At 38.4% G+C, this 12,013-nt stretch overlaps 1 protein-coding gene across 10 annotated transcripts in view; it reads right to left on the reverse strand.

Annotated features, from left to right (window-relative positions):
- The window catches only part of RAP1GDS1 (Rap1 GTPase-GDP dissociation stimulator 1), a 97,467-nt gene that overhangs the window by 42,805 nt on the left and 42,649 nt on the right, over positions 1 to 12,013 (reverse strand). For 7 of the 10 annotated variants that reach the window (XM_040556712.1, XM_040556707.1, XM_040556713.1 and 4 more), the window contains exons 3-4: positions 4,184 to 4,306; positions 279 to 404 (exon numbers count right to left, since the gene is read on the reverse strand). In XM_040556712.1, the coding sequence (XP_040412646.1) occupies positions 279 to 404; positions 4,184 to 4,306 (249 nt within the window). Of the gene's footprint in view, positions 1 to 278; positions 405 to 1,668; positions 1,809 to 4,122; positions 4,307 to 12,013 lie in introns of those variants that run through there. The other 3 variants (XM_040556715.1, XM_040556717.1, XM_040556716.1) reach the window with 3 other exon arrangements.

Genomic DNA, 12,013 nt, shown 5'->3' on the forward strand with positions numbered 1-12,013 from the left:
TTAATAAAAAGACAAAACAAACCACTGAAGCCCACAAATCTCTTCTAATATTATTTCCAATTGTACCACGATATTTTAACAGTTTTTTTATTCTTTCTGTCACAAAAGCATAATGCAAGTGTGATGCACAAATGTCCATGCAATCAGAATAGCTGCGTGTAGCAAATAAAAGTCAAGAAAAGTGGAAAATGACCCCCAGTACACAATGTACAAGTACCAAAACATTCCCTTCCCTCCTACAAGAGCATCTACAAAAGATGGCATATTTCAACACTTACGGCTATCGTAGCATATATTGCCCAGGGCACGTCCTGTTTGAAGCAATACTTCCTGGTCTTTGCAGTTTAACAGCTGCACCAAAGGAGGGATCAACCCAGCATCCACACATGGGTTCCGCATAAATTCTGCAAAAAAAGGAAAAGCCTGTTAAAGAAAGCTTGCTATTTTCAGTTTCCTCCATTCTAGTTACACTGGCATCGCAACTGGGCCTTTTGTAAGAATAAACATATGCATGGACAAACAATGTAAGTTTGCATGCAGGTTTTCAGAGAACAAGCCCAAGGTCAGGATTTGGGCTTATGTTATAATTCGTTATTATTTGTTAATTTAGAAGGAATTAAGAGTATTTAATTGACTTCCATGGAAACTAATTTAACAGAGATCAGACTGAGCATGTTTTTAGAATCATAAAGAAATGCTGAAAAGAACAAGTGATTTCACAAACTTTTTCTCTGCTTGAACAAACATAAACTACTGAATTACACAAGAGATGACTTAAAGCTAGTACTCATACTCCCAAAATAAGCAGCACTTTTTAACCTTCTGTTTCCATAATTAGAACTCCTAAAAAGCTTTTGCTTTAGGAAAAATAAAATAGAAGTAAACAAAGCCAAGTAACAGGGTCTTTATTTGGAAGGTAAGGAATGAGAAGTACAAGAGGGATTATGTGAGCCCTGTACCTTTCCACAGTCTAACTGATCTCCACCATGGGAGGAAAGTTAGAGGACCCATCCACTGGGAAACTCTCTACCTTTCCGTCCTTTTTTCCTGCTATGTCCCTTGGTGATAGGGAACCAAAGTATTTCTCTTACATCTGTGCAAGTCATAGGTGGAGAATTATCCTGGTGCCAGAGAGATAAAGCACTGGTCTCCAGGAGGATCTGTAGTTAGGCACTGCACTGTTCATTTCACAAGGGAAGTTTACAGAAGCAGCCACTGAGACACCACTAGCGTGAACTTGATAGTTTACTATGGGGCATCATCAGAGATCAGATTTTTTTTTTTTTTAAATTCTTGGTCTGTGAGAGGAAATGGTAACTTGTTCTAGAGGTAGAGGTCTCAGTCTGTGCTGTTGTATGTTTGGGGTCTTTCTCATGTGGTGAGTAAGGGTAAGAAACCTTTTCTCCAAACACCCTCTTATTTGGAGTGAACAGAAGCTTTCAGTCTCTCATTCAGAAAAAAAAAAAAAAAATTCATTAGGCAATATGCTGAGCAAGCCTGTATTTATCAAGGTCATGTAAGGATAAGAAGTAAAAGAAGTGGTGCCATACATAGCAAAACTGATCTGTTAGCAACAAAAATGTGTTAACTGCAACTATATTTGCACAGAAGAAATAGCAGAAAAGGAAAGTAACCAATAACAGAGACATTCAGAAGGTTTCCACTAACCTGGAGGGGAAGCAGATCCTTTGAAGAAAACACTGAAGAATCACTTAAAAAGTTAGGAGGAGAAGTACTGAAGGACAGAGTACCATAAACCAGTGGAGGACAAGTTTTCAACAGAGACATTTAATTGTGTTGTGGTATTATAGAGTGCAAAGATGTTTTTCTCATTCCTAAATCTAGCAAAGAAGAAAAGACTAAAGACCTCAGAAGAGTATTTAAAAGGTCGGGAGAGAAACTCCAGGTAGCAAATGCATCTGAGCCTTCAGTAGGCCTATAGTTGAAAGAGAAATGGCTGCAGCTGGTGAGACTAGAGTGACTCAAGTGTTTTTCGTCTGTTTGGATTTTTAAGATACAAGAGACTAACATATAGTATTAGGAGAAGGAAGAGTCACGTGAACTGGAGAGGTGAAATTGAGCAAGGGCACAAAGTGATGAAAAGGAAGAAATGAAATATGATAAAACCAAGCAGGCAAGTTAGAGGGATTTTACGTGGCAAGGTGGGATGGAAGACCACATGAGGGGAATGGGAAAGGAAAACAAGGAGTGGGGAAGAAAAAGATGTTCTTTTATTGGTAAAGTCCAGATTCAGAGTCAGAGGCACTACTCCCAGCTCTGCCAGAGCTGCATGGCAAGACCACAGGGAAATAATTTCAATTGCCTGTGTTTAATGCCTACTATCTGTATGATGTCAATAATGCAAATTTCTCAAAGTGCCCTGAAGCTTGTTGAAAAAAGATGCAATATAAACATGAAACAGTTGCATTCTCATTTAAGAGGACAAAGAAAATCATAGAATTCAAATGAGGTGTTCCCTACTATCCTGCTTAAGCAACTATTTCAACAGAGATAGAACCCAAAGAGGAACACCCAGCTCATCTCAGTCCTGAAAGTGGTAGGCACCTTAAAGCACTTCTGAATACTTTCACGTTAACCTTAGCTGCCAGAGGTCCTAGTTGTGCCTACTAATTAACTCCAAGAAAAAGACAAAAGCTATTTTGCATGATGAACCAGGTAAAATGCCAGCTGTTCTGAAGAGCGTACTCATAACAGCAATTTAAAACCTGGCAGGGAGAAGGGAAAAATTAAAAACTATTCAGAGGTTTCATTTATTAATTCAGAGTGAAAGATACTGGCTAAAATGCTCTATAGAGAATCTTTCAGGAAACAGTGCATCGTAATCAGTGAAACTATTGTGAACGTTGCTTTTATTCCTAGCTCCTACTTCAGAAGGGAGGATTAAAAGAACTTGAAGATGCACAGTCAACTGGAATAGTCTAAATATACTTATGCATTTATTAAGTATGGAGGAACATGTGACAGGGCTGCACGAATCTCCATCATTCTGAAACACTTCTAAGTTTAAATTTCCATGTTTACATTTTTACAGGTTATTTATCTAAAAACTTATAAACTAACAAAGTGTATCTTCTTATCTTGGTAATGTTGCTGAACATTCGTGTATATATATATATATATATCATTGTCTCAAAATCAGAGAATTGGTGGAAGAGATTACAGAGAGGCTATCAGTAAGAAGCTGTAGTATTGTGATTCCATGGAAAAGGTGGTAAAGGAATGTGGAAACAATCAGCAATAATGTAGGCCCTTCTCTGAAGAGACACCAGCATGACAATTTACACAGGGAGACAGATTCAGCTGCCAGGACTGCTTGTGCACAGCAGGTAAGGGGCATCCTTCTTTTCTCCCCCTGGCCCCCAGGGAAGGAAAGTGCAAAACGCTGTCAGTGCTTCTTTGGCTGGTAGAGCAGCAAGTCAAGGAGTGAGGAAAGTCAGCCACAAACCTCCTCTACCCTCCTTGCAGAGTTTGCCCATATCCCCTGCCTGCAAAAATTAGGCCATTCTTGTGTGCTTAAGGTATGCAGGGTACTGGGTGAGCTCTAAGATAATTATTTCTAAAGAAAAAATAAGTAGTTTTAGATTATCTTCCACATTATATGACTGTATGTTTATAATACATATGAAAATGGACCACTGATTCTCATTTGGGATCTTGTGTTCTTACTCTAACACTTACAGTGCTCTTCAGGTGGGAATTACTGTTTTTGGTGTGGTGTCAATGGCCATATAATGATAATAATGTTATCACCAATCTCAGACCAAAGTAACGATCTGCTATCCCTTAACCACATTTATACATACATCTGTTATAACTATGCGTAACATAGTAATGTAATGATGCACATCTTTTTTTCCATATGCATTTCTTAAAGCTAATGGCATGCTATTTCTGTCCGATAACATACACTAGTGATTGTCTTGAAAACTAAATAGCATGAAAGTAAGGACTGAAAATTTTCCAGCAGCCAAATGCTGTTTTAATTGTACTGAAAAGTAGAGAAATAAAATTTGACACAACAAAAACAAAAAGAGTGAAAAGGAGAGATATGAAAAAGATGTCTAATCTACAAAATGAAAACATAAATGAAGTAAAACATACTGACAAGTGAGGTGAAAAACTGAAGATGTTCCAGCAGAAAAGTTCTTGTAGAAAACCTCACCATTTCTGGCTACTTCTGCTATGATGTTAGCTACTTTTGCTGTGCAGGAAGATTGTGGCGTCAACAGACTCGCGAACACCTGAAGAACTCCACTTTTCTGGATTTTTTCACTCGTCTCCGTATCTGAAAAACACATCACACAAAAATGACTTGTGCATCAGCTTGCACGGGGGAAGGAAAGAAGAAAGAAAGGAAAGGTATATCTTCTCAAAGGTAATACTCAAAGTGATTGTTTTCCCATATAAGAAGCAGACGGCTACTTCATGTTTGTTTCATATGATGTGCTCATACATCTTTACAATTTGCCATTCAGAATCAATTAATCTTTATAGGGTGACTGTGTGTTATATAAACAAATATGCATACATACTCATGCATACATAGAGCAACTACTGTAGAGACTGGCAGAAAGACTAAAGGCTATGGAGTGATATGCAGCAGCCTAAAGTACTGTGTAAAAAATCCAGGAATGGTACTCTGAAGTGACTAGTTATGGCAAACATTCAAAGAATGATGGGGAAATCCTAACACCTGAGGGCAGAGTATAATGCAGCATAGGAGTCAGAAACTGGAGAAGGGGGAGAGCTAAACAGATCCTAGTCTAGACTCCTCTTATGCTCAGCTTGCTTATCTTCTATGTTACTCTGCTAACCTACAGTAGCTCCGGTATAGTCCCAGTAGAAAGGAAGGGAAAAATAAGAGTCCTTGTAATAGAGATTGAAGATTTCAGGACAAGGCTTTTCTTCCTTCTGCCTGTTACACTGAAGGAATTGTGCAGCTGCTCCGTAATAAGGCCCCACCCAGCACTGCTGGCCTAATGTTCTGTACAAACTGAAAATGAACACTGAACACGAGCATTAACTGCAATTAAACATAAGGTACTAGATGCTAAAATGTATTTTGCTAATGCTTTCAAATAACAGCATATTTGAGCTGAATATGAGTGTGATATGCATAAAACATGCACAAAACCCCTCACACCACTTAAAATAAAAGCTTTAAGGTAAGTGCAAGTTAAAATAAAAAAAAAGCTAGAGTTTGCCAGTAACAGCAAGAAACCGATGTAGACTATTCCTGTAGCTGGCTGTCAGGCATTTCAGTGTTGAGAAGGCTGACCTCTCAGCATTGCTTTCTGCAGCTTCTCAAAAGCACCCTTACTGTGGTGCTATCAAGAGCTAACAAGACAGTCAGACTGGGCAGCAACAGTAGTAATCAATGGGTTTGCTTTTATATAGAACCTTTCAAATCAGGGAGTAAAGGGAGGGATAGATGCTCTTAAACAGCAAAGCAGGGGCCTTAAATTAATCCAATAGTTTTTTTTTCAATAAAACGTTCTCTGCTTTCCCCCTAGACAAGTAAATTTTTTTTTTTTTTTTTTTTTTTGTGCACCACAACCAGGTAATCTTCTAGAGTAGCAATTTGCAACCATTTTTTAGCTGAGCTTCACCTGTGTATAGCTAACAACATGTCACTGGGCACTCTGCCTCCTCTTTCCTCACCCTCCTCCTCCCACTCCCTACTCTCAGGGCTGCAATTGCCTTTTTGACTCGTGGCAGCTCCAAGCCAACCCATGCTCCAAGCGCTGGGGACAGCTGCCCGAGCTGACCCTGAGCAGCAGCCCCCACAAGCCTGGTAGAGGTCACTCACGTTGGCTTTGTGGCTCACATATGGTATGTACATGCTTCACTGGCCGGGAGCCAGTGATGTCTAGGTGACAGAATAGGGATTCGAGGGAGAAAACTTCTAGCCTGGATTGCAGTCATGCCTCTGTGTTTCTGTATTTCTTGTGTTACCTTGGGATGCCAGTCTTTGGCTAGGACTACTCATCTACAATACAGTGATGACGTCTGATTACAAACAGATTAGGTATGAAATGAAGATTAATTTCAATATAAGCATAATATACATGCTAATTATTATTAAGCTGTTTACAGTCCAATTAATTGTGATTTTTTACACTCATTGAGAACTCTGAAGATGCAATGTAAAGGAGCTTTTTACTTATTTGCAAGCTTTTGCAAGTTCTGACTTATAGCACGTACTTTGTACATATGTAAGGATGAAAGAAAAGTTTGAATCCAGAAAAAATCATGACAGGACCAGAGACTGGTCCAGACTTTTCTTAGGTGTCTACTAAGGAAGAGATTCTCCTCTCTTAAGTTCAAAAACAAGACTACAGAATTCAACACTGGACATGTAGGTATTTGTGAACCTGTACGATGTTAACCAGAATTAGTAGGCAGGAGACATTAATGCATTTTTTCCTGCCACGCTGCTAAGATATACAGTATCCAGTCTTATTTTTATGATCTGTAGTTTGATGGACTTATTACTGTGCAAAGAATAAATTACATAAACAGGACAAAATATATCCTGCAAGAAGTGGGAAAATAAAATTAAATGCTTCTCCAGGCCAGTTTTATGTAGCAGATATGCTCTGATTTATTTAACTGTGATAAGCAAGAGAGTATCAATAAAAACACAGTGCTTAATACACCCGTTGGAAACTGGGATATCAGCTAGCTGATATCACATGGATGAAAACAGAACATTGACTTTTTTATTCTTAAGCACTACAGGAGCCACACCTGCATATGTTCTCCCCTTCAAAAAAACAGCATCCCACTGGTTCTTGTTACCTAGGCTGAGCACCACCAACAAACTTTTGATAGTTATGAAAGAGGGAAAACTGATGAATTTACCAGCAGCGAGCGTACGTCTCCCATCATTGGCAAGGGACACCCTTACCTCTGCTCTACCCTGAGTGAGTTAAAAATGCCATAGGGGTGCTCCAGCTTGTCTACTCCAAGTCTCCCTAAGCCCTGTACTTCCTCTGCAGAACATTAGAAATGGTTTTAGCATAGGCAACCCTCAAGTCTTCCCTTTGCTTGTTCTCTTCATAGGCTGGAGAAGGCCTGCCTGCCTTCCTGTTTGCGTGTGTATGCAAGAAAAAGGGAGTCTGCTAAGGACGTGTACCTGCTGCATACTAGTTTTATTCTGGGCTTCCAAAAAAAAAAACATTAGAGGCTAAATTCTTTTGGAATTTTATTTCAACTGTCATCTTTTGAATTGTTTCAATGTATTGTCAATTGCAGCTGAGGCATGCAAACCGAATGTTTCTATAGGAGCAAGAAAGATCTAGACAAAACTTTCACCATGTAATCTCCTCTCACACTTTCTATAATGGAGAAAACAGGAATTATACTCAACATTAATCATGTGTTAACAAGTTGCCTTATGCTTACCATTTTAACTCCTTTAGGATAACCGCATTCCCTTTCACATCTGTTCAATCTGTGCCTTAAGGAAACCTGACAATCAAGGCAGCCTGATATTAGGGTGCCGCACCTCAAAACCATTTTGCTCTAACTGCATGTCCAGATTTCAAATGCTTTCTTTTAAAGCCTGATTTTGAGCCTGCATGCAATAACCCACCCATAGAGCACCGACTGCCCTTATCATGAAGGAAAGAAACTGCAGGACTGTGATAATACTGCTTCAGAAACAGTCCTTTTGCACACAGTACAATACGGTGCTGTGCCACGGCAGCATAATTGGGGGGAGGAAAGCCCTAAGGTCAATCCTGCAGCTTTAGATGTCTCTTTATATCACTAGATATCAAGATGAAGAATATGTTACATCACATAGTTCCAAAATCTTATTAATGTCATAGCAGGGTGATTAAAATGTCAATATCCTCACTTTTTATGGTTTTTGCAGTGCCTGAAGTCAGAATAATAACGGGTGTGGGCAGGCAATTCTTTAATGCCATAGATCAGAGCTGGAGAGCTGAGCACCGGGGCTATCAGACTGCTTAATTAAGTGGCAGAAATCATTATAAGAAAAAATCCAATGAGTGTCTCAAATTAAATTCTCTCTCCCCTCTCAGCTCTATTTCCTGTTAGATTTTACTCCTCTCTATCTCACTCTTTTCTCATCTCTGCATCATTTCCTCCATCTTCAAGTGAAAGAGAAGGCAGGGAGTGGAAAGGGAAGGGAAAGGCATACCTGTCAGAATTGCCACTACTTGCTAGCAGAAGAAAAATACTGGTGCACAGTTCCTGCTCTCTTTGAATAAGGAGTTTAAGTTACACTATTAGATGTTTTGTTGGTGCAAGCAACTTCTTATTCCAGAAGAAAAAGAGTTTAAAATAACCCCATATTAGCGAAGGCTAGCACTGCAATAATTCCCTTGTTGTGGAGCTTTACATGAGAAATGAGGCACACCACAGAATTGTAAATAAGCAGCTCCATGAGCGTCCTCTTTATTAAGCCAACCATGTTAGTCTTTTGAAAAATGTATGTATTTCTAGCTGCAAAGATGTTTTATAAACCTTCAGAAACCACTGCAGAAAATTACCTTGGCTTTATAACGTCCCTCCCACATGTACTCATCAGAAAGAGGAGGATGAACACATGAATAAATAATGATGAACCACATATATCATGAAAGTAACCTTCCATCTGTTCCCTCAAAAGACAGAAGGGAAAAGAACGAAGGGAGCAAGGGATATCTTTCTAACTGGTGCATTCTCTTATCTACCACAGCAAAAAAAAAAAAAAAAAAAAAAAAAAGTTCACGTACGATGCTCGCATCATATACCATATACTGCCTCTCGCAAGAAGCACTGTCTGTCTCTCTGCATCCTACTGCTGTTTTTTTCCAAACCACAAAATGGAGATTTTAGTCTGACTAAAAGAACACAAATAGTGGGTTGTAAAGAACCTAAGTAAAACAAATAATGTGATCTCATGCAACAAGACATACACCACAGAGAAAGGAGGTTTTTGTTTAACATACCTTAGCCAAAAAGACCATTCCAATTACCAAGATTTGTTTTTACAGAAAAAGAAAAGAGAGAGAATTAAATGTATAAATACATCTTCTGTTGGCACACTCCTCCCCACATAGGGAATTCCCCACAAATATAATCTGCTTGCTCATGTATCCTTCAAACTAGACCCCTAGGAGGGAGGGAAGATTCTCCCTTAGCTGTATGAATGTTTTCAGCATGGTGTTTGCTCTGTTCTGTCACTGCCAGCAGCAACAGGGCAACTTCAGCTCCTATTTTTTAATGAAGAAACAGAGATAGTGCACAGATGTTTGTAATTAAAATCTCAGCTCTAACAAGGAAGGAAGGACAGATGGAGAGACAGATTCACCAACCAGCTAGCTGCATGATTCCCACTGATTAAATACTCCAAAAGCTATATCCAAAGAATAAAAGTGAATTGCAGGACGAGACTCAGGACTTGAATAGCCTGTTGCAGGTACCAGTGATGAAATTTAATAAACACACATGCCAGCTTTGTGTTCTGTAAAGAAACATACACATGAATACTTCCATGGGGGCTTTGCAGCACAAAGCAGAATATTAAGGTTAGGCGGCTAGGAGTCTGTTTTCCTGAGCTGGACCTAGTTTATTGCCCTGACACTTAGTTTGGTGGATTTATATGAGCTGCTAGTTCCCCCTGTCCACATTTCTGATTGACCCTCTGCAGGAGGTAACCACTTTGGTAGCCCAGTTGCTTAAAGAGTTTGATAATTAGTGCCTCAGCTGCCTAGTTCACTGTCTGGCATCCAAGTACAAATGTCATCCACGAGCACCTTCATGTTTTATACTCAGCTTGTGCACACGTTTTAATTTGCCTCCTCCATTGCTTGTACCAACTGGATTTATTTCAGGACCTTAGGTACAACCTTAAGAATCCTCATGTTTTAGTTTTTCAATCTGTGTAACAGATTTCAATTTAAAAATACAATCAGATTTGAAAGTTGCATATTCTATATTCAGGAAATGTTTCATATTCCTTGTAAGCAATCTCTTAAGAGTGCTCTCAAGCAAGCTCAAATGCCTATCGTAAAATTCTGCCCAGTGCTATCTGAGAGACTATGTCTACATACAAAATATTTTTTCTTAGCTATTGATGTTTTTAAAAAGATTTGCTGCCAAACCAGTTTAAGGGAAAACCTAATCTAAAAAAGATCATGTTTGTAAGTCACAAGGGATTGGGCCAAAGCTAAGAATGAAATTTCAGACCTAAAATTGAGAATTACATGCTCTCTATAAATACTGTTGGTTTTTTGTTTATTTTTTTTTTTAAGAACAGGCCTTTTCTTCTGCTTCTGTATTACATTTCAAAAATACAATCTAAAAAGAAATTTTTATATTCTATTATCTGGAACTACTGTTCACTGAGGCCTCCTGAGAAGAAGGAACATATAATACTTAATCTTTATTTGGCACATTGTATATTCAACAAATAGTCCTTGGAATTTAACACTTGGATAAACATCATTTAAGTATTTGGCACTAACTAAATATATCACTATTAAGAGGAATTTATGTAAAATATAACCCCACTAGGCAGCAGTGATTACTATCCAGTATCATTAGGCTAGGCCAGTTTACTGGGAGATAGTCCAATAAAAAGCAGTCACCTTGATTTAGTATGTTCTAATTAAATAGGTATACTGTAATAATATATAATATACAGCATTTATGATGAAACATTTCTGCATTATGGGTAAACAGTGCCACAAAAATGCAGCAGTTTCATGAGCTAAGATGCAGGAAGCATCTGTAGCAAAAAGAAAGAATGCTTTATAACGCAGTATTTGAGACAAAAATCCCTCTTACAAAATATCCATCAGAATCCCCAACTTCCATAAAGGCATTTGACTACCAGTCTTCTCAAGTAAACCTAATGGACTGCAATGAGCTTAATTGGCTGAGCTGGCCCAATTAGATTTGTACCTCTGCTACAAGAGATTATCTGCATCCGAGGCAGACTAGAAATTCTTGCTTGTGTGAGCATGCTGGTCTAAGACGTGGTCTTTTCAGTTCAACAGTTTCTTGCCTGCAAAACCCTATTGCTGATGTAACTATACTGGCAAAAGATAGAAAAATAATTAACATGCATTTTCTTGGTAATGTTACTTTCTGAGGGATGCAGTGTAAGTTATTACAAAGGAATAGCACAGTGTAAGGTATAGCAAAGGAATGTTTTAGCCAGTAGCAACAGCATCTGTACTAAGATGGTTTCCATCCTCTCTAAGCCTTCCCTGGCAGCAGAATATATAACACCTTCCTCAGGGTTTTAAGTACTATCTTCATTTTCTCATCAAAACTCATTTCATTTATGAAAATGTTCCTGTCAAAAATTTCTTCCTCTATAATCCACTATCACCACCTATGTGAGCGTAAGACTCGGATTTTATGCTTACAAGCCAATCAAAATTATTTTTGTCATGCCAAATATTCCAAATTATGTTAAATGTTATATTATTTTTTGCTAATCTAAATGTAAAGTATAATTCCACTGTAAATGCTAAATGCTTGTGTTATGCCTTTTGCTTTACATTTTATTACATTATAATCCTCATCAAGAAGACCAGGTTTATAGGACACCAAAGATGGTGTACTAAAGAAATAAACCAGAAATACACCTTTGAAGAAAGAATGCTTCCCTTGACACCTACTGTCACACAGAAATCAAGACTGATGGTGACACGTAACAAAGGAGTTGCAAGAAGAGGCTACACACATTTTAGATCTGAACATCTACATAACTTTATACAAGTATAGTTCTTGAACTCAGTGGGACTAACAGCACATATGAATTTATGTCCTTCAAGGTATGAATACATGGAAATATTGGCAGAATCAGGACCTTTCTTTATATTCCTTTTACTAATTTTACTGTGTGCTCTAAACATTTGTGCTTCAGTAACTGAGCTAAATCAATAGAGATTTTGGGTGTGAGCAGCTGTTGCAGAAAGCAAGGGGAATTAAGAAGATATGGCATCCATCACTGCCTAGGTACCTA

The sequence above is a fragment of the Cygnus olor genome, chromosome 4 (genome assembly GCF_009769625.2).
Source record: "Cygnus olor isolate bCygOlo1 chromosome 4, bCygOlo1.pri.v2, whole genome shotgun sequence".
NCBI classification, from domain to species: Eukaryota; Metazoa; Chordata; class Aves; order Anseriformes; family Anatidae; genus Cygnus; species Cygnus olor.